At 47.3% G+C, this 27988-nt stretch overlaps 1 protein-coding gene across 1 annotated transcript in view; it reads left to right on the top strand.

The window, feature by feature from the left end:
• The window catches only part of CACNA1B (calcium voltage-gated channel subunit alpha1 B), a gene marked incomplete at both ends in the record, with an annotated part of 300744 nt that overhangs the window by 194141 nt on the left and 78615 nt on the right, over window positions 1–27988 (top strand). Inside the window, 2 exons of the mRNA XM_084272565.1 lie at window positions 3773–3840; window positions 10317–10423. Of these exons, the coding sequence (XP_084128691.1) occupies window positions 3773–3840; window positions 10317–10423 (175 nt within the window). The remainder of the gene's footprint in view (window positions 1–3772; window positions 3841–10316; window positions 10424–27988) is intronic.

Here is a 27988-nt window from a genome sequence, read left to right as displayed (position 1 = left end):
ATGTAACCAGGAATGTCTGGAAAAAACACAGTTTAGTTCACCAGAAAAGAGCAGCCTTTTGTGGGAAGGAAAATAGTCATTAATGTTAATGATGCTGCAGTGCCTCAGCAATGTTAAGGACAGGTGAGCCTACAGGGTGAGGTACGTGTCTGAGTCCTTAGTTCACCTTCCCAAGGAGAGCCCCACGGCCCCCTGAACGCCAAGAGGACACCCTACAGAGAGCATCCCAAGCTGCTGATTAGCTTGATTAGACATTGGATTCAGCTCTAACTTGGGATGTAAACATTACCATCATCCTCTCTTTCACAAAGATCTCCCCTCTGCAATGCAGGATTCCATCCCAAACCTGTACAAACATGTTTTTGTTACGCAGAGGATGTTTTTTCACTTCTCAAGTGAAAATGGGACTTGGTTGTGTTTTCTTGTGTCACTGCCCTTGAAATCAGAGTCATTGAAACCCCCTCCAGAGGCTGATCAGTCCCTGAGCAAAAGGCACTTCGGTTCCTCTGCTGGGACTGGGTTTGGTTTTGGATTAAAAAATTGGTTTTGAACATTTGGTTCAAAATTTTAAGAGTTTGGGTGGACTGGATCAAATCTTGTCAGGGAACTGGCATTGGTGGCCTTGGGTCAGCTTGGAAAACCTGCTCTTCTTAATCACAAGGGTCTCCTTTCCTCTTCCAAAGCCACTTGGGGCAATGTCAGTCTTCCATTTCACAAAGAATGGTGGTTCCTGCTGCACCTCAGGTGTTTCTCTGAATCCCTTTATTTTTACAAGGAACTATCTCAGACACTTTGTTTTTCTAAGTCAGAAGGCTCTCATGTTACTTTCCTGGGGTGCAGGGAGTCTGTGTGAAGCCAGAAACAGTTTAATGGAAGTAGCATGATTAGAGCCACTGCGGAATTTGGCCCATTTTCTAGGAAATTACACCATGCCTGTAGTCATTGTTAGCTGGTTAATTGATAAATGAATGCATCTGTTGAGGGGAAAGAGGAGGGGGGGGGGAAAACTCCATGAAAAAAACTTGCAGATGAGCCTGAAATGAAGAGCAATGGATGTCTGGAGCATGCTGCCCTTCCCTGTGCCCACAGCTCCCTGTGGAAGAGTCTCTCTCAGCACCAGCCCCTGGCTCAGCCGGCCAGTGGATCTGCCCAGGTTCCACAGCCTGGACCTGTGGCTGGAGGGTGGGTGATACCTGGGAATCCCTGAGCTCTGCAGACAGGATGGAGGGACCTTTCCTGGGGCAGGAACGCCTGACTCTGCCAGTGTGTCTGCTTGGAGGTGGATCAAACCAGCCTGATCTGTTCAAGAATTAATTATATTTCCAGTGGTTGATTATGTTACACAAGATGTTTCCAGCATGTGTGTGTAGGAGGCAGGGGTAGGAAGATGGTTTTATTACTGAGACACTTATTCCCAGAACAGGAGGCTCGGAAGCATCTCCAGTGTGTTGGAAGCACCCCAGAGGTAGAAACCCAAATGGGCAGCACCCTGGCGGGGCTGGGAGCAGCAGTACCCAGCCTCCTGCCTGCACCCCCAACCCTGAGGTGACACCTCCCCCCTGCCCCCCTCCCCCCCACCTCTTAGCCAACCCTGGGTTAAAAGGAAACGGGGAAATCAGTATCTCTGCAGATGAAGAGTTGATTGAGGTCTGACTCCAGTGTGTGTGTGGGATCATTCTGGCATCATCTTTCCTGGTCGCTTGTTTTTACCTGCTGGGCTCAGTTGGACTGAGGTGCTCCCACCCTGTGTTCCTCACTGTCCTACTAGAACAGAGGAAGGAGCAAATAATGGGCATCACACTTCAAACCTCTGTCCCAGAGGAAACATCTTCACACGATAAAAACCTGATGGATGACCTGGCCTTTGCCTGGAGAAACCCAACGTTCTGCACTCCATCCCTTGCAGCAGTTGGTAGTCTGGATGCAGATGCATCCTATGAAATTCAGTACAGCTCCTGCTTTCCACTGTCACAAGCAGAGGCTCCGGTTTTGACAGGCATTCAGGCTCTGGAGACACTCATCTCAGTGGGAATTACACTGTGAGCGTCTGGTTCTCAAGTCTTGGCTGAATGATGTTTGGTGAAAGCTCTTGAGAGGGAAAGCAAAGAGGCCTTGAGCTGGTTAGTTGGACCAAGTCTGGTCCCTGGCTGCCCTGGGAAGTCTCCTGAAGCCATGCCAACACGTGGCAGCGGCTCCAAAGCCGGCAGTGCCTGCAGCCAGCATGCTGCCCAGCGTCTGCCGGAGCACGAGCATTTCTGGGCACAGTCCTGTTGGGCAGAGACAGCTGCAGCCGGTGAATCAGCCTCACACTGCTCCTGCCACCCCTGCTCACAGAGAAACCTCGGCTGCACCCTGCAGGCACCCTTCTCAGGAATGAAATGAAAAGCAATTGTGGGGGGGCAGGGTTTCCCAAAATCTTCTTTCAGGTTTGCCTGTGCCCTGGGAGCTCACTCCTCCCTTCTCTTCCCTTGCACCCAGGACATCACCATCACCCCTCTGTCCTGCCCTCGCTGCAGCATTGCTTGGGGGTGACCAAAACAGGGGCCACATCCATTTATTTTCTGTTGGATTAATTAGCTACTTAAACCACCTGTGATCACCTCAATTTATGGGTCCTGCATCTGGTCCCGGACTCGTGTTTGGCTCTGGTGAGGACAGTGCAATACCAAGCTGGCAGCAGCACATCGGTGTTAAACTCTGTGACTCTCCAGAGGGCAAAGGCTCCGAGATCCACTTCGTTCTTGTGCACGTTCATATTTGGAGGAGCAATCATAGCTTTATGTAGCTATGGAGCCAGTGACTCTCTTGTCACCAGGTAATGTGCAAGACCACAGTGCATTTTCTTCTTGGAGAGACTTGGTTTTGCTTTGCTTGCTCTCCTTTCCTGTGCAAAGGAAGCTGATTGCCAGTTGGTTTGGGACTGGGTTGCAGACACGGAGCTGGAATAACATCAGTAAAATATATGATGGGCCAAGTAATAGCTGAAGTCTTTAAGTGGCAAAATGAAAGTAAAGTATGAATAAATAACTGTAGGGAAATGTTATGTCTTAGTGATGGAGACACCAGGGTTAGCGTGGGCGCCGGTGGTTGTTTAGCAGGGGTATGTGCAATTGGGCCTGGTATATCAGCCAGTTTCCCAGCAGAGCTCGTTATCTCGGGCTGGCTGTCCTGCTAACAGGCTCTTCTGTAGCTGTGCTCAGCGTGATGATGCAGCATTCAAGGCAGAGGAAGTCTATGGTGGCCTAATTGTTATATTGACTCCAGTGTGGAAGCCACGAGAGTTCCCTCCCTCCGGTGTGGAATGCAGCAGTGACCTCAGTGTAAGTTTATCATGGTGCCCAACGCTGATATGCAGCTGTATATTTTTATTATGCAAATGTTGCCTTCAAAGGGACTGATGTCCAGGAGCTCTTCCTGTTGTCTTTTAAATGAGAGGGGAAAAGGAAGGTGAAGCCCTGTATGTGTGCAGGGGCAAGAGTGTAGGTGAGGGAATGGAAAAGAAGGGGGGCCTGTTGTGCCTCTATGTGGTCTAGTTGCACCTATAGCGGTGCCCAGCACGTGTGAACATCCCCTCTGGGGAAGAGGCCAATGGGTGCCCAGCACCTGCCGTGCTGCAGAGCTGGCTCCCAGCGAGGTAAAAGTGGAGATGAAGCAGTGATGTGCCAGGAGTCAGCCCGGCACAGACCAAGGACTCCAGGTGGGGAAAGGGCAGGGGGACAACATTTGCTATATGTGCTGTGTGAAGCCTTTTTCCTTAGCTGCTCTCCCAAAGATACGCTCCTGAATGTCTTCTTGGCTATTGCTGTTGACAATCTGGCAAACGCCCAAGAGCTGACCAAGGTATGTATGAGATTTTTGTTTCTTTGAAGTTAGGTCACAGCTTCTTGGTCTACAGCACACACCCCCTTCCAGTCACCCCGAGATTTCCTCTAGAGCGTGTTTATAGAATCACAGAATTGTGGGGGTTGGAAGGGACCCCAAAGATCACAGAGCTCCAACCCCCTGCCACAGGCAGGGACACCAACCTCCAGGCCTGGAGCTACACAAGGTTGCCCAGGGCCCCATCCAACATGGCCTTGAACACCCCCAGGGATGGGGCACCCACCTCCTCTCTGGGTAGCCTGTTCCAGCCCCTCACCACTCTCTGTGTAAAAAACTTCTTCCTAATATCTAGTTCAAACCTTCCTTCCTTCAGCTTTAATCCATCCCCCTTGTCCTGCCATTATCTACCCTTTTAAAAAGTTGAATCCCCTCCTGTTTCTCTGCTCCCTTCAGGGACTGGGAGGCTGCAATGAGGTCCCCCCACAGCCTTCTCTTCTCGAGGCTGAACAAGCCCAGCTCCCTCAGCCTCTCTTCATAGAGGAGGTGCTCCAGCCCTCAAATTATCTTTGCGGCTCCTCTGAACCCCCTCCAACAGCCCCACATCTTTCTTGTATTGCAGGCCCCAGGTCTGTTCGCTTATCTGTTTGTAACACACAGGCTGTTAGGGACCTGGAGGCTTATTCTCAGGCTTTTTTCTGCGAACTCTTTCACATTCTTTAGTTTGCTTTTCTCCCAGAGTGGGCAGTGGGCTTTGCTCATCCCACTGCTGCACCAGCGTGTGTCGCGTTTGCTGCTTCCAAGAGCAGAGGCGAAGCAGCCAACAAGGTTTCGGCTGACTTCTAGCTTAGACATGGGGAAATGCAGGTGGTGCACTGCTGCTTTTGCTGTCTCACACTAATGTTTCATACCTTGCTGAGGTTTGGGATGAATCAAACAATTAATGTTCTCCAGTCACCTCCCTGGAAAACAACTTGCAGAGGCCGTTGTGAATATTCAGTGAAGATGTTATAATCTTCCTGCCTCTCCCCAGGTGCAGGAGAAATCTGAGGCACCAGCTTGAGCGCAGGCAGAAAGCCAGGTTCTGGCAAGGGATGGGAATGACACTGATGTAACGTTACTGCCTGTGCAGATTGATGCTGGAGCAGTGTCTGTGGAGAACACCACACAGCTCAGGCTCAGGCAGGGCCGCCAGCGCTGCTGCAGTTCGTGTTTCTGTTGTTACGCGCTTCTCGCTTCCCGTTGTGGCCACTCAGGAGGCAGCATTGGCCTCTCTTTGCACACTGCCAGCTGGGTCCAGGTGAGCAGAGAAGCCCACACACCCCTCATTGCTGTGCTGCCCTCACCGAAAGTCACACTGACCTGCTGGTGGCAATCGAAGCACCGTGACCCCTTTAGCCTTTATATCTTATACATGAGGCAAGAGGGTCACTGGCTGTGTGCTCATGCAGCAGCTGGCAAGGATGCTTTCTCTTACCCTCAGGAAGTTTGCAGACCACACCAAGTTGTGTGGGAGTGTTGATCTGTGGGAGAGCAGGAAGGCCCTGCAGAGGGACCTGGACAGGTTGGATCCATGGGCTGAGGCCAACTGTATTGGGGTTCAACAAGGCCAAGTGCCAGATCCTGCACTTTGGCCACAATAACTCCAGGCAGCGCTACAGGGTGGGGCAGAGTGGCTGGAGAGCTGCCTGGAGGTGAAGGACCTGGGGGTGTTGGTGGGCAGGTGGCTGGACATGAGCCACCAGTGTGCCTGGGTGGCCGAGGGGCCAATAGCATCCTGGCCTGTGTCAGGAATGGTGTGACCAGCAGGACCAGGGAAGTGATAGGCCTGTGTCCAGGTTTGGGCCCCTCACTACAGGAAGAATGTTGAGATGCTGGAGCGTGTCCAGAGGAGGGTGATGAAGCTGGGGAAGGGTCTGGAGCACAAGTCCTGTGAGGAGCAGCTGAGGGAGCTGGGGCTTTTGAGTCTGGAGGAGGCTGAGGGGAGACCTCATCGCTCTCTACAGCTCCCTGCAAGGTGGTGTCAGAGATATCAGGGTTAGTCTCTTCTCTAGGGTGACAAGTGATAGGAGGAGAGGAAATGGCTTAAAATTGCCCCAGGGGAGATTTAGATCAGAGATCAGGAAGAATTTCCTTACTGGAAGGATTGTCAGGCACTGGAACAGGCTGTCCAGGGAGGTGGTGGAGTCACCATCCCTGGAGGGGTTTAAAAGGCGTGAAGATGTTGTGCTTGGGAACATGGTCTAGAGGTGGGCTGGGCAGGGTCAGGCTGTGGTTGGACTCAATGATCTAAAGAGTCTCTTCCAACCCAGGTGATTCTGTGTTGTAGGATCCTTTATAGAGTTGTAGGAAGGTGTGGTAGTTCATGGATATGTAACCACAGTTCAGGAACTTGGAGACATCTAGGAGTTTCCTCTTCCACTCCAACTGCTGAAGGCCAAAGCAGCCCACCATTCCCAGTTCACATCCACATTGCTGATGAGTTTCTTTTAACCTGCTCTCCTTTACTGCTGTGGAGCTGTGTGACTGGCTTCAGCTTCCAGCTTTAACTGGAGCCTGGTTTCCTGACAGCTGATGTCCAAGAAGGCAGGTGGCTCTCAGGTAGACCATGACTCAGGTGGACCACCGCTCTGAGACCACTGTTCAGCATCCCTCCTCTCTCATAATGCAGCTTAGGGCTGTGTTTAATGCCTTTCTGAGGGCTTTTGTTGTTGTTGTTCTGGGAAGCTTTTCCCTAACAGCAGCTCAGCTATTTCTGTGCTTTCTAAAGCCCACAGAAATCTCCAGCCCTGAGGCAAGTGTCTTCCCCTCCTCTTCAGGAGATTTTCAGGCATCCCTCGCATGTGCTGAGAGGGAGAGGATCAGGCCCAGCACAATTCCTGGATAACAAAGCTCATCCTACTTCTTAATCCTTTTAGTGCTTTCTTGTGAATATTTCAGCAGCTGACTGGGTCTGTTAGAAACCTGCCTTTGTTGATGTTTATAAGGTACAATTAAATATTGATGGATTTGGTAGCACTGACAAATGATAAAACCCTTCTAGAAACTCTTTTTTGCTTTAGTTTTACTTATGATCCTAAAAAAAATCACTGGGGCTTTCAAGAGGGGGGAAAAAGATAAAAGTAATTCAATTCTAGGGCATACCTGGAGAATGAGAGATTTAGTGCTAGGTAAATATGATCATGCAAAACCCAGAAATGGCCTGGAGGTATAATTAAGCTCCTCAGGAGTCAGTTGGTCTCAGGAGACTTTCTTGACATTCACGCTGGAAAACTAATCGAGGTCAGTACCACATGGAACGTGGGAAAACCATAAGCAGTTTGCAGCTGCCTCTGATTTGGAAAGACCGAGCTTCCCAGCACACCTCCAGTGCCAAAGCATTTCAACCAACAGGTTCCACTTCTGGATCCTGGACTTCTTTTTTTTCTTGGCATTTGAACACTTCTCAGTAGCCTTGGCTGGGCCATGTCACCTGTAGCAGAAGTTATTAGAATTGCAGCTATATTTAACTTGATCACCCCATGTCTGTTACAAAACTCACTGGGATGACTCATCGTGGGGGGAAATCACCTTCTTTGTTTTGAGTCTAGAAAGAATCTGCTCTCCAGCCTCCAGGCTATTCCTCCCCAGGTCCCTCTCCTCCTCCACATTCTCCTCCTCCTGTGCTGGCTTTTCCTTAAACTCTGCAAACTTCATTTCTAGTGACTTATCAAAACTCTCCTCAATCTCTGTGGGTTGCCTGCCCTCGATTTTTTTTTTGCCATATATCAGTAGGGCTTTTTTATGTTCACTTATTCAGAGGGGAATCTAAAACTGCCCCCAAAATTAGCTTTTAAAAATCTTCTCAGAGCATCCTGTGACACCTCTAGCGCTACCCAACAGTTCATGTTTCACCTCCTTAAACTGGCATGTGAAGACACTACAAGTGACCCTTCATTTTCCTGTACATCCTAAAGCACAGCACGTTCTCTGATCTCTCTGCACTGCCAGCAATCCCTGCCAAAGCCGCATTAAAACACGTGGGATAGAAGGGATGTGTGAATTATATGTAAAAATAGAGAAACACATACAAAAAAGTTGAGAAATCCCCAGAAATAATGGACTGGAGTGGCAAGAACAAGAGTTTAAGAGCCATGAAGAGCCCTCCTCCTCCTCCTTCCCAATGGAGATGGCTTTAGTTGGGTGAACTTAATGAAGAACAGTCATCTGTACCCATTATGGGTAGCACTGAAGATGCGTTTTACCTCCTGATTAAACTGTGAAGATTTAGAGCTCTAGAAAACACAGTGAGGGTGAGGGAGCCCTGGGACAGGCTGCCCAGGGGGTGTGGAGTCTCCATCTCTGGAGAGATTCCAGCCCCATCTGGACGCCGCCCTGTGCAATATGAGCTGGGGAGCTGCTTTGGCAGGGGGGTTGGACCCCATGAGCTCTCCAGGTCCCTTCCAGCCCCTGAGATTTTGTGATACTGTGAAAATAGAAAGTAAATGTAGAAGAGCCTTGTCCTTAAAGACAGGGCCTTTATATACACTTGGCCTTGAATAATGACAGCCAAGGCTGTTGATGGGAGGTGGGATGGCTGGATGTTGCCATCGCAGCTCAGAGCTGGCTTCAGTCGTGCACTGTCACACTTCAGGCAGAACGAGCTGAGCCTGTGCCCCAGTGAGAGCTCACAGTGTAAGTATCAGGTGAAAAATTAATTAACTGTTGTAGTGCTCTGCAATCTCTGGGTGGAAGGAGCTGCAGAAATATTATTAAGCAGTCATCTGCTAAAGCCTCCCCTTGTTCTGAGTTAGGGGTGGCTGTGTCTGTAATGACAAAGGATATTTTCTGCTGCTACTTTGAGGTACTGAATCCAGCTGAATTACTGATGCACTGGGAAGAACAGAGTTGGAGCTACAGATTTTAAAGAGATTGTAAAATCTGCACCTGGTGCTTTAGGTGCACAGAAAGAAAAATCAAGAGCCTTTGACTGTGTGTGATTTTAACAGCTAGAGAGTCCTCAAGAGAAGAAACAACTTGAAGATACCTGCAGAATGAAAGGAAAACCTTCAAAGCCGCCTTATTGGGGGCCCTATTCCTCCAAAGATTTATATTCAGCAGATACCCTGGATTTACAATAAGCTTCCAAATTATTGATAAATTTACTGGCAGTTTGCAGCTGAGAAATACTGACTTTGTACAGTTGTTCACCAGGGCTTTTCTTTCATGGCCTGTCTCAGGTTCTTCATTCAGCTCAGTAGGACTTTACATATTGCAGGCTTGCTAATATTTGGGAAGGGAAAAAAGAAAACACCTTGATTGGTATTTCTATTTCCCATCATTTATTGTTTTCTTCAAAAGGTGAAATCAATTCGAAATTAACTCAGTTTAATCAAAGAACCCCAATGTCAGAGCAAGGAATTGTTTCTGCAGGTGGTATTCAGGGTGGATGAATCTCTGGGACTTCCTATTTCAGAGCTAGATGCCTTCCTGCCTGCTTTCCTTGTTTTAAGCAGAGCTCTCTCACAGCATTACCTTTGAAGAGCTGAGGTAGATGTATGGCATTTCATAAGGTTTGACAGAAGAACCTGACTGCTCTCGTCTTGACGTGTGGTTATTCCTTGAACATGTGTGATGCTGGCAGAGCTCAGTTTGGAGGAGGTTTAACCTAGATGACCATTGAAGAAAAATCAGGCTGTTTCTTTGCCTTTTGTCACATTGCTTAAGATCCTGTAGTTTTGAAGTAGAATTTGAGAGGCATTTCTCTTGTCATTACACCAGGTAGGAGGAAATAAATCACAGTTATACTTTGAGGGAACTTGTGATGCCAATAGAGGTTAGAAATCCACTTGATCTGGGGATATATGGAAAGTATGAACATCTCTCTGATCTGTGCCCTGAGTCTGTGCCCGAGTCTTTGACTGCGCTTTGACGTCGCTCCTCCCTTCTCATTTCACCCTGTGAGATCTTGGTGATTCAAATGGAATTAAGGGGAAATACCTGGGGTAAAGCTGGTGTGAGCAAGACCAGCCAAAACCTGAAACTTACTGTTTCAGAAAAGTCTCATGGCCAGAAGTCATGAAGGATTTAAGAGCCCGTCTCACACGTGCACGTGGCCTTTAGAGTGTTTGTGGACAAGTGAGACTGAGATAGACTGGGCGTATTTCACCCCAGACATGTCATACTTGTGGTCAGGTCTCTCCCTCCTCTGCCATTGTCTCCTACCTGAACGTGAAGCGAAAAGAGGAGATCCCAGAGAGGTAAGAAAGCTTCACAGGTAAAAATGCCCTGACCACTTGACTAAACTTTGCATTTCTCATCTTGACCTACTGTTGCTGGCACCAAGGACCTACCCAGGGGTCCTTGCAAGAAATTAACAAAGTTCTGCTTTATTTTAATGAGTTTCTACTGTATTTACAGTGTGGTTGTGACAGTAAGATGTGATTCGTGCCGTGGGGAGCTCTGGTTATCATCGTTACATGATGCATGCTCTGATTTCTCTTGGTTTTCTGCACCAGGATGAGGAGGAGATGGAGGAAGCCACCAACCAAAAACTCGCCCTGCAGAAGGCCAAGGAAGTGGCTGAAGTCAGCCCCATGTCTGCAGCTAACATTTCCATAGCCGCGTAAGCATTGTTTTATTCTTTGGGAACTTTATCCTTTGGTTTCTGTTTTTCAGTGTCAACATATGTCTGTTCGAGTGGAGCATCCCATAGTACTCTGTGAGCCCTTCTATACCATCTCTGTTACTGACAGGGCACTAGGTTGACTGAATACTTCAAGTGCTGATGCTTAAACATGAATTCAATTACGTATTCCTTTTAGTTTGTCTTTCTTTGCATTGCTTCCCCTTTTGCCTTGCTTAGGAGTAGCTGTGGCTTAGAAAGAGTTTTTAAGCCCTCCTAGGATAGATTTCACCAGGTGAAGTGTTAACATTTCACTTTGGATTTTTAATTCTGAAAGGTGCACGTGATGCTTTCATGCTTTTCCTGTTTGCACGAGCGCTGGGTTGGATGAGCTCACATGTGTGAACAGGTACATGGATTCACATGTTCAGAGGTGGGCTTTTCTGCGTGGATCTGGACATCCTCTGTGATACTCAAATCCTTGGAAAACATTGCCTTGGGGCCCACCTTCACATAGGCAGTGGTCTAAACTGAAGGGAAAAGTTGATCTGTAGGTGGAACTACTTGTCTTGATGTTGCCTGCGTGGGATTATGGGCCCTGTGTTTGGGACACACCTCCCTCGAATGGATTTACTTAGAAGTATGTTCTTCTCAAGGGTTCATTTACCTCTTCTGGAGATTTAGTGCCAGGACTTCCAGCACCAAAAATTCCAATGGTGCTTTTTACTGCGAGCTGCTGATGTTTTCCAGCTCCCTTTTGCAGGGGAGCCCTTCAAAGGCCGGAGAAGCTGAGGCATTGAAAAAGGAATTTCCTGTTGAATTTTATTCCAAAGTATCTGAAATTCAGCAGGATCCCAGCTTGATCCTTCAGCATAAAGCTTTTGTGACCCTTGTTAGTGTGAGTTTAATCCACTCCATCAAAGACAATAGGCCAAATGGAGCCAGTTCATAATATGTGAAGGAAAAAAATAGTATTAATTTGACTATTTTAGTCTTCCAACCATTTTATTTTGCAATTACTGCTTTAATCAGCTCCTATTTATGCCATGTCTGTTTGTTGGTCGGGAATATAATCCTTTTCTTACAATGATTTCCTGTCTGGTCTCAAAAAGAAGTCAAATGAGGACATTTGCTCTTGTTCTTTGATGAATTTCCTGGCACTGTTATTTTAAAATGCAAGATAATGATGCTCATTTTCTTCTTTTTAATCAAAAGTTTAATCAAAAGTTTAGTGCATTTCTTAGAAATGAGGAAAAAAGTCCCACTTTAACGGAGCTAAGATTTCCCACCACGTTGTTGGCTGCTTTAAAATAACCTTATCCCATGATTTCTTACCAGGCTTTCACCTGGTTTTCAATATCACAGGGCAAGTTTTGTGACCCTAATTGAAAGTGAGTACACAACTGTGGATTGCCACTCATTTTGTCTCAATGGTACCTGCCTGGATCCCTTCCCACCCACCACATTTGTACAGGCAGATAATTAGGCACATTTGGAAGTGCAATCGATCGCTGCGGTGTCCACTAACCACGGTAACTTGGTGCATGCAGTGTGGGAGCCATCATCTGACAACTGCTGCCTGACTTCTCATTGTCACTGCTTTAATGTCAGGAAGGGGCTTTACAAGGTCACACACAAAGCTCTTGGGACTTTAGTTCAGGAAAGATTGAAAGGTCAGAAGGTTGATGATGGAATGGAGAATGACACAGAGGAGAATGCAAAGGAGAAGTTCGGTGTGTTGCCAGAGAGGAATAGGTGTAAGGATGGATTGCTGGCTGATGATCCATAAGATATTTAATGAATGCATGCTGAAGCAATTTAATACATAAATACATCCAGAGAGAACTACTCCAGAGGAGCTTGCAGATTTGTAGCACCTATCCCTTGGGTATCTCTGTCTAGTACAGCAGAGCTGATGGTAGGGACCTGTGGTCAGCAGCCAGAGGTACCTCAGTACTTCATTTCTTGGGGTCTTAAGCTACATGGTGGTCCTGAGCATGAAGCAGATGCCGTGTTGATGGTGAGTCCTGTCCGATCAAGCCTCTGATGCAATTCAGACCTAGACATGATGAGAATGGAAAAGTGCTGGGCATGCTTGGAGGTGGGTCTTCTGGCATCTGGAAACGTTGCTGCAAGAGGAAATATCTGTAGAGCTTTTGTACCCATAAGTGGTTGGTGAGCAGAGGCTGAGAAAAATTGGGACTAAGCTACCAAAGGCCTGCTGCAAAGGTGGGACTACCCTAGCTGGTCTTATTTTTAGTTTCTCCTAAGGAATAATGAGTTGGGGTTTGTAATTTTGTTTTATTTTCATCAGGTATGAAAATTTCTGCAACAGTAGGCAGCTATAGCATGGATCAGTGTTCTGAAAACATCAGCATTTCCCATCTGCATCAATCAAAACAGGTCTTTCAGGTGTTAGCAGAGGACACCATGACTTGCTTTTCCTTAGTCATGATGTTCACATTCCCAGGGTGCTTGTCCCCCTCCCACAGAGGTGATAAGGTCGTCTTGGGGATGAATCTGGTAAAAAGTCCTACGGTTGTTGTGCTGTTCCACTGGCAAGGTGCTGGGCTTGTTGTTTTGCTTCTTTCCCTCATCCATCCTAAATTATGGACTGAGTGTGTGTCTGCCCCTCAGCCTCCTTCCCTGCCATCGCAGACCCCGTAGTGCTGCGTCTGCTCCTCCACCTCTGGTGTTCTTCCTGTGGGAACGCAGCGTGCACTCGTGCTTTGTCTGCTCCTGGGCTCATCTGCACCAGTGGCTCTGCTTCCCTCTGCCATTCCAGGCTCTCCTCACAACCCAGCTCCAGGAAACGTTCCATTTATCTCATCTGTTGCAAAATGTCACTTCCCAGGCTTGAGAAGCTTTATTTATTGTGTCAGCCTGTTGGGAGGGTCTGGATGGTACCTTCCCTTTGACATGTGCGATGGGCTGCTGCGCGAGCCACACGCGGATTGTTTTGTGGTTGACAGGTGGTGAGGGGCTACTGTGTCACAGGGATCTCTTGTAGTACTACATCCTTACCAGGCCAGGTTGGATGGGGCCCTGGGCAACCTTGTGTAGATCCAGGCCTGGAGGTTTGTGGCCTTGCCTGTAGCAGGGGGGTTGGAGCTCTGTGATCCTCAGGGTCCCGTCCAACCCAGACCAGGCTGTGATTCTATGATTCATTCTCTGGTTACAGCGGTGTCATGATATCTTGCAACTGACTCAAACAGCTTTCTTACAATGTTCTACCAGCATTTAGTGTGTAGTGCTTACTTCATCGATCTCAGGTTTATCTTCTCCACCAAAGGGACTTGATGTGAACAGATTTGTCCACCCACAGTTTGTTTTTTTCACCTGGTGAACTCTATCCTGAACAGGCCTTTTCCTTCTGTTATTTTCCAGGACTAAAAGCTAGGAGGGTACATTGGTTTTGTCGTTGTTGCGATGCTTGGTTGAAACCAGAACAGCTGGTTAACGTCTTACTGCATTTTAATTTGAGCCCATTGTTTCATTCTTATTTTTGTGATTTTATTATATATTTTTTTGTGTTTTCTGTTTAGCATTTTCCTTGCTTTGTTGTTTCTGGAGGTGAGTTTCTGGGTTTGTCCAGTTTGCCCAGCGTTGTCTTTAAGACCCTCTGTTTTGTGCAACATTTAAACCACTGAGCGACTGTACAGACCAATGGATCTGAGAGCAAACCATTGGTGCAGCTTCCTTGGCAGGGAGGACAGAGGAGGGGGGAAAGGGGCAGTTACACAGGCGATGGGTGTGCAAAGCGCTTTGCGGTCCCACTGGAAAGGAGCCGGTGGAAGGGAGAACCCTCAGGCTCATTCCCATGGGTGGTATGAAGACCCCAGGCAAACACAGCTTTGTTTTCTGTGCTTGCCTAACCCGAAGCCTGAACTCCCTGTGTTTTGTTTCCTCCTCTACCTTTTCTATTCCAGCCAGAGATGCACCAATGGTATGTACAAAAGGGGCTGCGATAAGCACACCCGGCCCAGCGTGGGCCAGCAGACCAGCCGGAGAGGACACAACCCATGGCTTAGCTCACCCAGGCACCCCGAGCCTATGTTATCTTCCAAAGGCCTCTCTCCACCTTTGCTTGGGAAAAGCCTTAAAACAGCAATCACAGCAGTGAGCAAATGCTAAATTTGTAGGAACCTGCTAAGGGGTTATGCTGATGTCATGCTGAGCTCAACTTCCTGCATTTGTTACTTAAGTTTTGGGGTGTTTTAACTCCACATAGTGATGGGCTACGGTTGCAGCCAGACCCAAGGAGGTTATCTAAGAGTGGGTAAGAGAATGAGTTCTGGATGGGAGGATAACTTCTCAGATACAGTGGGTGAAACTCTGTGGGAAGTGGCAGAGACTGGTCGTGCAATGTGGACACCAGAGCTAAACACTTGCCTATAGAATTGCCCACTACTGGTTTTCAAAGTTACACGTGCTTCCCGGGACAACCTTCCAACCTCTAAAGACCTCTTCCTCTCTCCAGGCTCTGACTGGTTTCTGCTGGTCCCTCACATGGTGGTTCAAAGCAGTTTACACTTTAGTTGCATGCCCAGAGGTGGGTACTGCCAGTTAACATGAAAGAGTTGACTACTCATGAGAAAAGTGCCAGGAGCAAAGGCAGGTGGCACTTCATTTCACGGTGACTTCTCAGAGGTGTCTGTCCCTTTTGTACAGGTCTGGGGATGAAGGTGGGGGAGTTGCTCTGTTTCTCCAGGACATTTTCCATCTCAGAGGCTTCATATTTTCCTTCTGTCTTGGGAATACTGTGGTCTGTTTCCAAATCCCTGTTGGGCTGTTGGTACCCAACAGGACCCAGCAAGAAGTGTGCCTGAACACCCAGCCCATGAAACGTCCTGTGTTGGGTGATGTGTAGACTAGAAGAGGTGTTCTTTTTCTCTTGCTGGCTTGTGCTTTCTTCCCTTTCTTTTGCCCCCTGAAGTGTGTTGATGTGTGAGGTACTGTGATTCCTCCCATTAGCTTACCTTTTTGCCCTTGCTGTTGGTGTAATGGTGACTCAGCTGCACCTAAAGACACTCTCTTGTACTCTGTCCCTCACGGATGGTAAGTAGCAGCAAGTAAAGCTCAAGTACTTCTGTCACTTTGATTTGGAAATGGAAAGCTGTCTTCACTTCGTGGCTTTACACCCTGCAGTTCCAGCACAAATTTAGTCAATTGGTGGTTTCAGAAAAGCAGGTTCTGGCGATGGGAGCAGAAGAGCAGACCTGGAGTGCTGCAGGACTTGCATAATGTTGTCTGGTGAAGTTACAAGGACACTTGGCAGGATGAGAGCGTGGCCTCTGTCCTGCACTGCACCAAACATGGCAGGGATAAACACAGAGGTTCATGGAAGCCTCCTGCTGAGGGATGCTGAGATCTGCTTTCAGCAGTTAAACAGCAAAACTTCCCTGAGCCTTGCACAGCCCGTGCTGACTCTTAGGTAAATTGGGGTAGTCCAGAACATTCTCCTCCATCACAAGCTTTCCACTTGTCTTGCCCAAGAAATCTTCTATCTACCCTTGAGACATTTGTGAAGCCAAGGGCTTGTTCTCAGCAGGTTTTACTTGACATCCTGGGGGTTCCAAAGAGTAAAGGGATCCCCAGCTCGAGAAACCCGAAAACAATCATTTTCCTGGCAAACAAGCAGGGTTTGCCAATGCTACTTCGAGTCCTGCTCCCCTTTGATTTGGCAGGGGGCAAATGTAGAAACACCAAAGATTTGGTACAACATTTTACCTGGCTGCTCTGTTCAGCAGATTATTTGCTCCAAGCAAAACTTTTATGATGTCTTTCATAATTTCTCTTATATCCGTTCCAGGCTGATTGACCTCTGGATTGTTGGGCTTTACCTGGGCCAACATTTCTGTTCCAAATAATCCATTAATATTATGTCAACATATATTTAAAACTCCACTTATATGATATCCAAAGAACATTAAGTTTTAAGGGGAACTTCTGGCTCGCTAGTGTTGATTGATAACAGATGAAAACTCTCATGGAAGCAGGAGGAAAAATGCTGCAACTGAAAAGGCAAATGCAGGAGGTGAAGGGACTTTGTTTTCAGCCTTGGGGAGGTTTCTTCAGATGATGTAAATTCATAAACATGATTGCTTGTAACTATGAAGAAATTAGCGCCTCAAGCCAAGATCTATCACGATATTTAAAGTCCTGTTTTGCTGTAGATTCTCTGCCAAAGAAAGAATAAACTCTTCTGTGTAATTCAGTAATTTCCGTATTTAGACACACCCCCCCCCCCCCCCCCGCCCCGTACTCCAGTGTTTATACAGACACTGGGTGGAGGAGAATCTACAAAATTACTTGTGAACTGAAACCATCTCCTTCCAATAACATGCAGTCCCCTGCCTAAGCTGGGGCAGACCTCTGCTTTGTAGACACGGTGAGCCGTATTCGGATGCTCTGAGCTCAGGCTGTGCCTGTCAGAGGAGAGAGGTAGGTTCCTCTGAAGAGCAAACCCGAGGCAGGGACCAAGCAGAAGCAGCCTGCCACCAGCTGCTGGGGCTCAGGTGGATTTTGGTTCTCTGAATGCAGCCCAGGGTCCCTCTGCCAGCCTTTCTCCATGCTAAGGCTTCTTCCTGGTGTCACAGTGCCAGAGTGGGAATTAGCATCCTGCTCCCACTTGGAAATAACTCTTTGCAGCACAGCTGTAAAAGCAACCACCACCTGTTTCTACAAAGACCTCTACCCTGAGGTCCTAGAGATGACTTCTGCGGAGGACTTTGATTGTGTGAGTATAGCATATGGAGGCATAAAGTCCTGATATCATCATGTGGCTTTTGGTTCACCTTTTAATTTGTTTCCCTTTTGGTTCCATTTTTGATTCTTTGGTTGTTTCCCTGTTGACTAGAAGGTGGTGTGTCTGTGGCTTCCACACTTTCTGAAGCTTGCCTGGTCTCCTACCGAGATGCACGCTGCAGTCTGCATTCAATAGGACACAGCCTGTATGAGTCTCCTCCCAATGTCTTTTATGGTTTCTCTTCTCTTTTGGTTTTTTTTTTCTTTTCTCACTTTTTGTTTTCTTTGTTTGTTTTGTTTTTGCATGTGCAGTTTTGTAAAGCAAACTCGAGGTACTGTATCTCGCAGCTCGTCAGTCTCCAGCGTAAATTCACCGTGAGTTGCTCTCTGTTACAATATTCAATAAATGGATTTATGATATATATCTCTATATTTATAAACCTCCCTCTTTCCCCTTCTCATGATGCCTTCACTCCCCCCCCTTGTTTTTTCCAAAAAATCATTCCCATCATTGTGGAAAGCCTCCAGACCAACATACAGTGGAAGGACTGGAAGGTGTGCGACATCGCCATATAATGCTTGTGATTTGATTGTGAGCAACTCTGTAGTGTTTTGGACATTAACTGTGGTTTCTGCTCCCCCACCCCCTTCATTTTTCTCCCATCCCCTTAATTATTTTCCTTTGTTCCTTCTGTAACTATCTTCCCTCCTCTCCCCCCTGCCCTCATTTGATGGTTCGTCTTGTTCTCACTTGTATTTTTGTTCTCTGTGCTGATTATGTGCTGGGCTGATGGCTTTGATGTTCCACCAGTGTTTGCACTTAGGGTTCAATAGGAGAATGGGAGCCCACTATGAGCGTGTTCTTTACATGAAAGCTGGAGAAGGACTTTAAAAGAAACTTCTGGAAACGGGGCCCAAATTAGACCAAATTGGAAAACTTTGCATAAACATCCTTGGGAAACTTACACTCAGGAGAGCATTGGTTATGCCTGTGCTTTCTAACCTTCTCAAGCTGGACTTTAAAGCTACAGATGGTGGAGAAATGAGACACTCCCCAGGCTCCTATGTACCTGTGGTTGAGCAAACACAGTGGTAGACCTTCCACTCACTCCACGCACTTCCTAACAAACAAACCTTGGCAGCTGTGCTGTGAATCTCGGGCGCTTTGACACGGACCCAGGTTTGTAGGAAACACCATTGTTCCCTGCTGACTAATACAGTAAAACTCATCACCAGCTTCTCATCAACCCATCTTAGAGTCTTTGCTTTGGGATATACTTTTACTGTTTGACATTGTCTTTCTTCTTTAACGCTTTTGGAGAGACACAAGTAAGTGTAATTCAAACACATGTGGGTTTGTCCTTATGTGCACCACAGTAGGTACCAAAGGAGATTTTCTACCAGCTTCCTGGTGTCTTCCTTTTGCTCAGGGTGTTTTGGGGGTCTTTGTCCCCTGATGGGACTTAGACGTGTTTGGTTTAATAATGCATTGATAAGATGTGTGTGTTTAGCTTCTGTGGCCAAGACTGAGCTTTTGTGACTAGCAAAGAAGTAGGTGTAACATGTCTGCACTGAGGTCTGAGGTCTCAGAGGGTTGGGACAACGCAAGTTAGGGGAGTAGACTAGACTGAGGCAGCTTTTGGCTCATTCCTTCCAATGGATTTCCTGGCTGCGGGGAGTCTTGACAGACAGTGTGCCTTGCCAGGAGGGAGGGGATGGTTAAAGGTGGTGATGAAGGATGCTGAGCACCCTTCTCCCCAGAATGTGAATTCACTGCAGCAGAAGTTGCACCAAACTGGTCCGAGGCAAAGTTTGCATGAGGACTGAAGCCTGACAGAGTGAAGAGTTCAACCCCTTCTCTAAACTTCCAGATTCAGAGCTGCCTTTTAGAAAGATGAAATCAAATCGTGAGTATAAAACCCCTCTGGAAGGAGGATTTGCCCATGTTCAGAGGCATTTGCTGTTGAGGTCCATGGCTAAGTCCCCACCAGCAATAGATAAAGGCTGGTAGAGGCTTCTCTTTCTGATAGGACTCACATCTGTGCTCTGAAGAGAATAAATTTTTGCTGTGAAAAGCTGTAACTGAGGATTCTCTCCTCTTTAACATTTCTATGTGCTGTTGGGGCAGTAATGTGTGATTTCCTATGCAAACCAGGATGGGTTTTGACAGATGAGCTGAGTGTGCATTTTCTTCTCTGTGGGTATCTAAAGAGCATTAAATCCCTTGTTTTGATTAAATAAATGAGTGGAGCACATAACATTTTGCAATATATAAAAGCAGCAGCCATCACAGAACATCAGTATAGCCCCCTGAAGTGTGAAGACATCTGAAGGTCTCATTTACTCAGTGTAAATGTCATCGTTAGAAATGGGTTTTTTAATTTCAATTCAAATAGATAAACTGGAACAATCCCTCTTGCAGGTGACGTGGACTCCCATTCCCCAGCTGAATATTAGTCTGGGTTCAGGATGCTTTTATATCACTCTGTTTCTCCCCACTGTGAGTGCTACTGCTGTAATTACACCAGAAGATAAGTGGTCTCATTTTTGTGCGCAGGTGGAAGTTGCACAGTAATCTACTAATCTAAAAAGCACTTTTAAAAGGTGCAGAAAAAAACCCTAACCTATTCCTTTTTCTCCCTTGAGTTGCTCAGACACCATAAACTATCACATGCTTTTAATATCAGCAAGAACCAGGATCTGCACAACCGTGGCCATCAGATCGGACAACATTATTCACAGAATCACAGAATCATGAAGGTTGGAAAAGACCTTCAAGATTATCCAGTAAAACCATTCCCCTACCACCTCTATTACTCACTAAATCATGTCCCTAAGCACCTTATCCAACCTTTCCTTGAACACCCCAAGGGATGTTCCCTGGGCAACCCGTTCCCATGCCCAACTGCTCCTTCTCAGACAAAATTTCTCCTCATCTCTAACCTGAACCTCCCTGGCAGAACTTGCAGCCATTCCCTCTTGTCCTATCACTGGTTATCTGTGAGAAGGGGCTGACCCCCAGCTCACCACAACTGCCTTTCAGGTAGCTGTGGAGAGCAATACACAGTCTCCCTTGAGCATCCTATTCTCCAGGCTGAACAGTCCCAGTTCCCTCTGCTCCCCATAAGACTTGTGCTCCAGACCCTTCACCAGCTTAGCACCTTGGTTGCCCTAATTCAAAGATCTTCTGAGATAGAGGGTTGGGTCATCCTGCCTCCTTCCCCCCCCCCCCCCCCCCCCCCATATTCTTTCTTTGATTATTTTTCTTTTAAAATCCCCAAATTCTAAATCAGTAAGAAACTAAGGACAAAGTGCTGGAGCTCATTTCTTAAAGACAAATCTAAAAGATAAAAAATGATCAAGGTGAGTCATTTTCTGGTGCTAATTCCAGTCTTTCATGCTATAACAAATTTATGATGCAAGCAATGCAAGTCGTGTGAAAACCATTTTCAATTCACTGAGGAGAGGTAATTAAATACAGATATGCTCCATTTCTTTAAGTAGATCAGCATTTATCTAAAACACATATTGGAACTGGCAGCTAATTCATAGGCACATAGGTGATGACATGTGGCTTAGTAAACAAGCGTGTTGTATTTTTCCAATCCTGTGTTTCAGAGTTACAGGGTGTTGATTTTTCATGTGGTGACTCCTTGTATGGCAATGGCTGATGAAATCCAAACCCCTCCACTTGGTAACTTGAGGTTACAACTACCTGCCAGGAGGGTGCAGAGAGGTGGGCGATGGTCTCTTCAGCCAGGGGACAGGAGATGGGACATAGGGCAATGGGCTCAAGCTGCACCAGGGCAGGGTCAGCTCAGATGTGAGGGAAAAGTTCTTCCCTGAAAGAGTTGTGGGGCTGTGGCACAGGCTGCCCAGGGAGGGGCTGAGTCACCTTCCCTGGGTGTGTTTAACAGACACGTAGATGAGGTGCTCAGGGATATGGTTTAGCACAGGACAGGAACGGTTGGACTCGATGATCTTAAAGGTCTTTTCCAACCTGGTGAGTCTCTGATTCTGAGGTTTTCTTTGTGGTTCATTTTTAGTAGGATCCAGAGGTGCCAGTCATCACTTGGACATGAAAAATGGCTTTTTCTAGAATGGTAAATAAAGCAGAAGCCAAAGCTGGGGATTTTATTTCTCCCAGACGTGCTGAACACCTGCACCTGCTGCAGAGCACTTTGGTTTGTTTTCCAGAACAAAACTTAGTTTTCTTTGAGCAGCTCTCCCCAACCATCACAGCGTCTCTGCTGCATCCAGCCAGCTGTAGATGAGTTGATAGCACAGAGAGGGAAATGAAAAAGCTTAAATATCTCCTTCCAGGGTGAATTTATCATTTGCCATCCAAGAACCCAAATTGTTCCTGATCTCTTATCGCGTGTTGTTGTGTATTCACTGGCTGAGCCATTTATTTCCATTCTCATGGTGCAAAAAAGGGGCTCTGATTTCATTCCTGATGTGCTTTGTCTTGGTTTTTATCAAAAGCCTTGAGCTCCCAGTGGGACTTTGGCCATAACAGAGCCTGGTCTGGGCCATCACAGTGTAATTGTCCAAATATCTTCTGGAGAGTGTGACACCAGCACTTCAGAGGAAAAGAATAAGCTGAAGTCCAAGTGATTTGACTGGAGTTTAGAAGAACACAATGGTTCCACACAGTTAACCTCAGCATGGTTTTTGTTACATCAGGCCATGGCAATGTGGCTTTTAACTTTCTGTTTGTTTTACTTTTGACTCTGTCACCTTGTTACTTTTTCCTGAGGAGGCAATTACTTGATCATAATTCCTAACTGAAATACCAAACAGATCTCAGGGTCTGAAGAGGGATCTGGTGGCTAACAATAGCAATGTACTGTAAGCTGGAATTCATATTTTCTGGTATTTTCTTAAGATCAGAATGTGCATCAACTTAAGCCTCATATTTACACTTCAGAGACTAGTATGTCATGTACTTTTACCAAAAACAATTGAAAAGTCCTTCTTATTAGAGCAATATTCTTGTTTGGTGGATGAGAAACTTAACATGAGCCAGCAGTGGCTCATGCAGCTCGGAAGGCCAATGTTATCCTGGGCTCCATCAGCAGAGGGGTGGCAGCAGGGACAGGGAGGGGATTGTCCCTCTCTGCTCTGCCCTCCTGAGGCCCCAGCTGGAGTCCTGTGTCCAGAGCTGGGGTCCCAGTACAAGAAAGATGTAGAACTGTTGGAGAGGGTTCAGAGGAGCCACAGAGATGATCAGAGGGCTGGAGCAGCTCCCCTACGGAGAGAGGCTGAGGCACCTGGATTTGTTCAGCCTGGAGAAGAGAAGGCTGTGGGGGGACCTCATTGCAGCCTTCCAGTTCCTGAAGGGAGCAGAGAAATAGGAGGGGAATCAGCTTGTTCGAAGGGCAGAGACTGGCAGGACAAGGGGGATTGAGGGAGGCTGAGGGAGGAAAGGGTTAGATGAGATATTGGGGGGGAAGCTCTTTCCAGAGAGAGTGGTAAGGGGCTGGAACAGGCTGCCCAGAGAGGGGGTGGGTGCCCTGTCCCTGGGGGTGTTCAAGGCCAGGTTGGTAGCTCCAGGTCTGGAGGTTGGTGTCCCTGCCTGTGGCAGGGGGGTTGGAGCTCTGTGATCCTTGGGGTCCCTTCCAACCCAGCCCGTTCTGTCATTCTATGAATAGGGAGCAGCATGCAGGATGCTGAGTTATGGTTGAGTGAAATCATTCTGCTGTTCTTGTGGAAAAAACCCTCAAGCTGAAAGCAGTAAAACTCTTTTTTATGGTAACACTGGGGAGCTTTGGCTTGGCTGAACTTCGCATCGCTTCAGAGCTGCACAAAAACAAGTGACGCAGCTGTATCCAAACTGGAAGCAGCAGCAGATAATGATTTCTGCTTCTCTTAAGTGGCCACGGGCACCTCGTGGGAGTGGTAACTAAACACTAGAGCTTTCCTAACTTTTGCTCTGATGCACACTTTTTTGGCTCTATGTTGCTCAAAACACCAGCTGAAGCCAAGCCATTCCATGCCCATGGGCTCCAGAAGTCCTGTCCCCTTCTGGCATCTCAGCTGCTTTTCATGCTGAGGCCGATTTACCTGTGGTCAGCACGTCACATGGCTGCAGTTCTCCAAATTCTCTAAAAGAGCAGGTGAAGGGAGTGGAAATTTAATCTGCGATTGATAATGGGTGCTAAATGAAAATGTGGTGCTTGGTGAACTTTCTTGATGTAAGAAGTTGGCGTCTGTGATAGTTCAAAAGACTTTTCCAGTATCAGTAGCAAGTTTCTGTAAGTGTAGAGTCTGGCACCTGGGAAGGAATAACCACTTGGATCAGTACAGGCTGGGGGTGAGCTGCTGGAGAGGAGCTCTGTGGAGAAGGACCTGGGGGTCCTGGTGGGAGACAGGTTGGTCATGAGCCAGCAGTGTGCCCTGGGGGCTGAGAGAGACAATGGAATCCTGGGGGGCATCAAGAGGAGTGTGGCCAGCAGGTCACAGGAGGGGATCCTCCCCCTCTGCTCTGCCCTGGTCAGGCCCCACCTGGAGTGTTGTGTCAAGTTCTGGGCTCCCTGGGATAAAAAAGACAGGGATCTCCTGGAGAGAGTCCAGAGATGATGAAGGGTCTGGAGCATCTCCCCTGTGAGGAAAGGCTGAGGGAGCTGGGGCTGTTCAGCCTGGAGAAAAGAAGACCAAGGGGGGACCTTATTCATGTTTATCAATATCTTCAGGATGGGATGCAGGGAGAAATGGGCAGCCCCTTTTCAGTGTCTGTGGGGACAGGACAAGGGGCAATGGCTGCAAGTTGGAGCATAGGAAGTTCCCCATCAACATGGGGAAGAACTTTTCCCCAGTGAGGGTGAGGGAGCCCTGGGACAGGCTGCCCAGGGGGTGTGGAGTCTCCATCTCTGGAGAGATTCCAGCCCCGTCTGGACGCCGCCCTGTGCAATATGAGCTGGGGAGCTGCTTTGGCAGGGGGGTTGGACCCCATGAGCTCTCCAGGTCCCTTCCAGCCCCTGGGATTCTGTGATTCTGAACGTGAGGATGTGACATACATCCTGGGTTATATTAGGCTTAGGCCAGGTTCAAACTCTGGAGTTGCTGGCTAACAGATGTTAGGAAAAATGTTAGAAAGAAAAATGTTTTCCTTCTGAGAAAATGCAACATCACAAATTCTGATATCTGTATTGCAAGAAAAGTCAAATTCAAGAGTAATACTGGAAGAGGGGGGCAGCAGCCCTTGGTAATGGTGTTTCCGTGCTGCACACGGATGCACCGTCTTGGTGGGAGAGGCACCGTGCACCTCCCGAGGGAGCTCAGGCAGGAGAAGTAGCTGGTAAAGCAGGGCAGGCGCTAAAGCATCCATGCAGCAACTCCCTGGGTCGCTGGCGAAGCAAATTTAAACAGTGGTGGGGAGTTTGCCTGGAAGAAAATCGTTTTATCAAACCCAACAGAGATAAAACGCTCTGCTGTGTGTGTGCCTACCCTGATCAAAAATGCTTCAGAGTATTTTCCAAGTGGAGAATTGAAAATGGAGAGAGCTTCTCTGTGCCTACCAAGAGAAAATACAATTTTAGTGGGAAGGGGTTTTTTCTGCATGGCATTTTTTGTTGAAACTGTATTTTAACAAGAAATTCTCTTTCATCTGCAATCAGAATGTATTATTTCATACCCACAGTCTAATATGTAGGTATTTTCAACGTCAAATGATGGTGTTCATAGCCAGCTCTCTTTCATTATTTACTGAAGCAAAATTGTAAGGGTTGCATTTATGTAGCAAATTAAACCAGTAGTTCTGGGAAGCAAAGTGCCATTAGCTGAAGCAGTGTTTTAAAAGGTTATGGAAACAAAATCTTTCTGCATTAATCATTAAGGGATATACCCTAAGATTAGAATATGACTAAAAATAAGCTTTCCTTTCCTGAACAATCGATGCAGCCTGACTGGTTGCATTTTTTATTTATGCCAACATTAGTCACTGATTCATTAATATGAATTTTATTTGATTCTACAGGAATTGTATGGTTTTCTTCCTAGCCACAGGCAGGAGGTTTTGACTGTTGGTTTCCTAATCAGAGCAAAACCAGTGGAGCTACTCAGAGCATACTAGCAGTAATACCTACTACAACATTTCAAGCATAGAGGACATGAAAACCAAGTATACATAGCCAATACCCTTCAAAGGCTGTGAAATATTCTGTAGACAGAAAATAGGGAAGGGAAGTAATTGTAAAGGAAGTGAATTAACATTAATCTTGTCCTATGTCTGTAAATGAGAAGTGGTTATTGTGCATTTCTTAATGGATTCAGGAGGATTTTAAGAAGCCAGCGGTGAGCAGGACTGCAGATAAGTGTTGGCTTCATAAATAGTTAGGGGTTTCATGTGGGAAAAAAAAATTGTTACTGCAAAGGCTTATTTATTTATTTATTTATTTATTTATTTAAATCCATTTGGACGAGTCGTGCTCTGCTGCCCCATATGGTGCTCGTACCGTAGCTGGTCTGTGTCAGCCCCAGCTCGTGCTGCCCTCGATAATGAACTGGACCAAATGCTGGAGCAAGCAGAGGAAAGGATTTTGCCCTCTCTATGTTCTTCCATCTCTTTCTGCCTGGTGTGTGCACAGACACCACATCCTCACAGGCAGGCAGCTGGAAAGAGACTCTGCTTTTATTTTAAGGTGATGTTCCTGTTATGCCATCAATAAGTTCAGCAGCTCTCCTCTGCAGAGGGGGACAGCAGAGCAACAGGAGAGGAGAAGCTGTCACGTATGGCCGTGTGCAGTTGCTGTGTGAACTTGCAGAGAGCCAGAGTCAGATAAATTTAATTGGACAAGGAGATGACACGTTCCCTCCAGTTGCTGTCGCTTCAGCTCTGAAACCCTGAGCGCTGTCCCCAGAGGGACCAGCCTGCTCGCTTCCATTTCCTACAGCAGACGTTATGCACAGTGTCACTTGCTCCCCGTGTTCACGACGCTAATGAGCTTCACATATTCCTGACTGTGTTTTTGCTGTGCTTAGTATAGTTTGTGATTTTTTGGGGGAGGGATCAGGGGGAGGGGGTTGCATGTCTTCTCACATAGGAAGAGGAAAGGATGCAGTCGTTACTTCTGGACCTCCTGCCCTTTGACTTGCTAGTTCCCAAAGCCAGTGGGTGACTGTGTGTGGTAGTTGAAGCTTTAGCACCTCAGAGATAATTTAAAGGCTGATTTATGTCCTGGGCATAACAGAAACACAACCAAATAGCAGTTCCTGTATCAATACAGCCTGTGTTAGAGTGAGCAGGTTCTGTGTGTCTCCTCTGAATGGCATGATGAGTTCCTGCACTCCTACCCCTTCCCACACCCAGTCTTATTTAGATTCTCTTTGTATCTTGGCTTTGATGGGCTCAGCACAGGTGCTGATGGAGAGGCTGTGCCCATGAAAGGTTCCTGATGATCTGTGGTGTGTTTTGCCCTTTGCAGGGAGGCTGGGGCTCTGCAACCTGTCCCTGCCCCATGGAAATGGAGCATGGGGTGATACATGGGGAGTAGGCGGTTGTGCTCTCCTCTGCACTCTGGCTTGGTAGATAAATTGAAGGCTTCTGTCAGCATAAGGGCAGTTTCCCAACTCCAACTTGTTATTACTGGTTACCACTTCACTGTTGACAGCTCGCTCTGGCTGTTCAAAGCCAGTTCCTGCCCTAAGGACTTTCATTATGAAGTGAGAAATGTCCCCAAAGAACAAATGCATTTGATGGCCTGTGCTGAGACATCACTCAGGCGTGCACATACCCATCCTTAAGCTGTCTTGTTTCCCTGAGCCCATGTGCTAAAGAGGAGGTTCATTTTTGTAGCCCAGCTTGGTTTAGCAGCTCTACATCTGGAGCGGGGCAAAACAAGGCACCCCATCCATCCCAGAGGATGCACAGGACATCCTGGGGTACCCATCCCGGGCACCTCCATCTCTCTGTGCACATCTCTGCTGACCATGGAGAGCTGCAGAGGTGGAGCACATGGCTTTCCCCTGAAAACCCTTGTACAGGGCAGCAGGTCTGGGCAGTCAGAGGAGGCTCTGCATGGTATCCTTTAATTCCTTCTAAACCTAAGAAAATCTGCTGAGGAGTGATTGCAGATGTGGGATTTTTGGTGAGTAGGGCTCGAAGTTATGTCCCCAGTACCTTCTGGTGTCGTTGATGTTTAGAACTGTGATTTTTGTCACTCATTCTGTTGGAGTGTAAATGGGGCACTCGGCTGCTGGAAAATTGGTCCAGAATGTGCCTTTTGGGAACAGGGGGAATGGATTTTTAGATCTGGTGATTAGCTGTGCCCACTCTGATTTTTATATTAAATCAGGTCCTTCACATCTACCAGGCTGCCCTTGTCCCATCTGCAGTGAGCGTTTAAGTAGGTTTTTGCCCTGTTAGCAGAACCCAGCAGCAGCACCCTCTGCAAGGAGCTGATCCCCTGGCAGAGCCTGGACATGCAAAGCCTTTCCCACAGCTCCCGCTGCGCTGCACGAGCCCGTCTGAGCTCTGCCTCCCCCGGGGTCTGTGCCTGGCAACGGACCCCAACAGTCCAAATCACAGCACCACACACACTAAAGCTGCCCTTCTCTATTGCCAGGGGAGCTCAGGAAGCATGTAAGGAAAATGTGTCTATCTCCCAGCCCTGTGGGTGTGTGTTGAGTGCTGTAGGTCTGTATGCTGCAGAGGTCGGATTAACAGGGGTAGCACATGGAGACATCTGAGCAGGCTGGTGGGAGGAAAATGATTTTTCCTCCTTTTTTTTAGCCAAAGTTTCACTAAGGGAGAAGAAAGGGTGCTGACCTCTGCCAGGGAAACCCAGGACTCTGACCTGGAAGCCTGATTTACTTTGG

The sequence above is a fragment of the Gallinula chloropus genome (genome assembly GCF_964237585.1).
Source record: "Gallinula chloropus genome assembly, chromosome: 18".
Lineage (NCBI taxonomy): Eukaryota > Metazoa > Chordata > Aves > Gruiformes > Rallidae > Gallinula > Gallinula chloropus.
The sequence above is the reverse complement of the archived record's forward strand: the minus strand, read 5'-3'. Positions and strand labels throughout refer to the sequence as shown.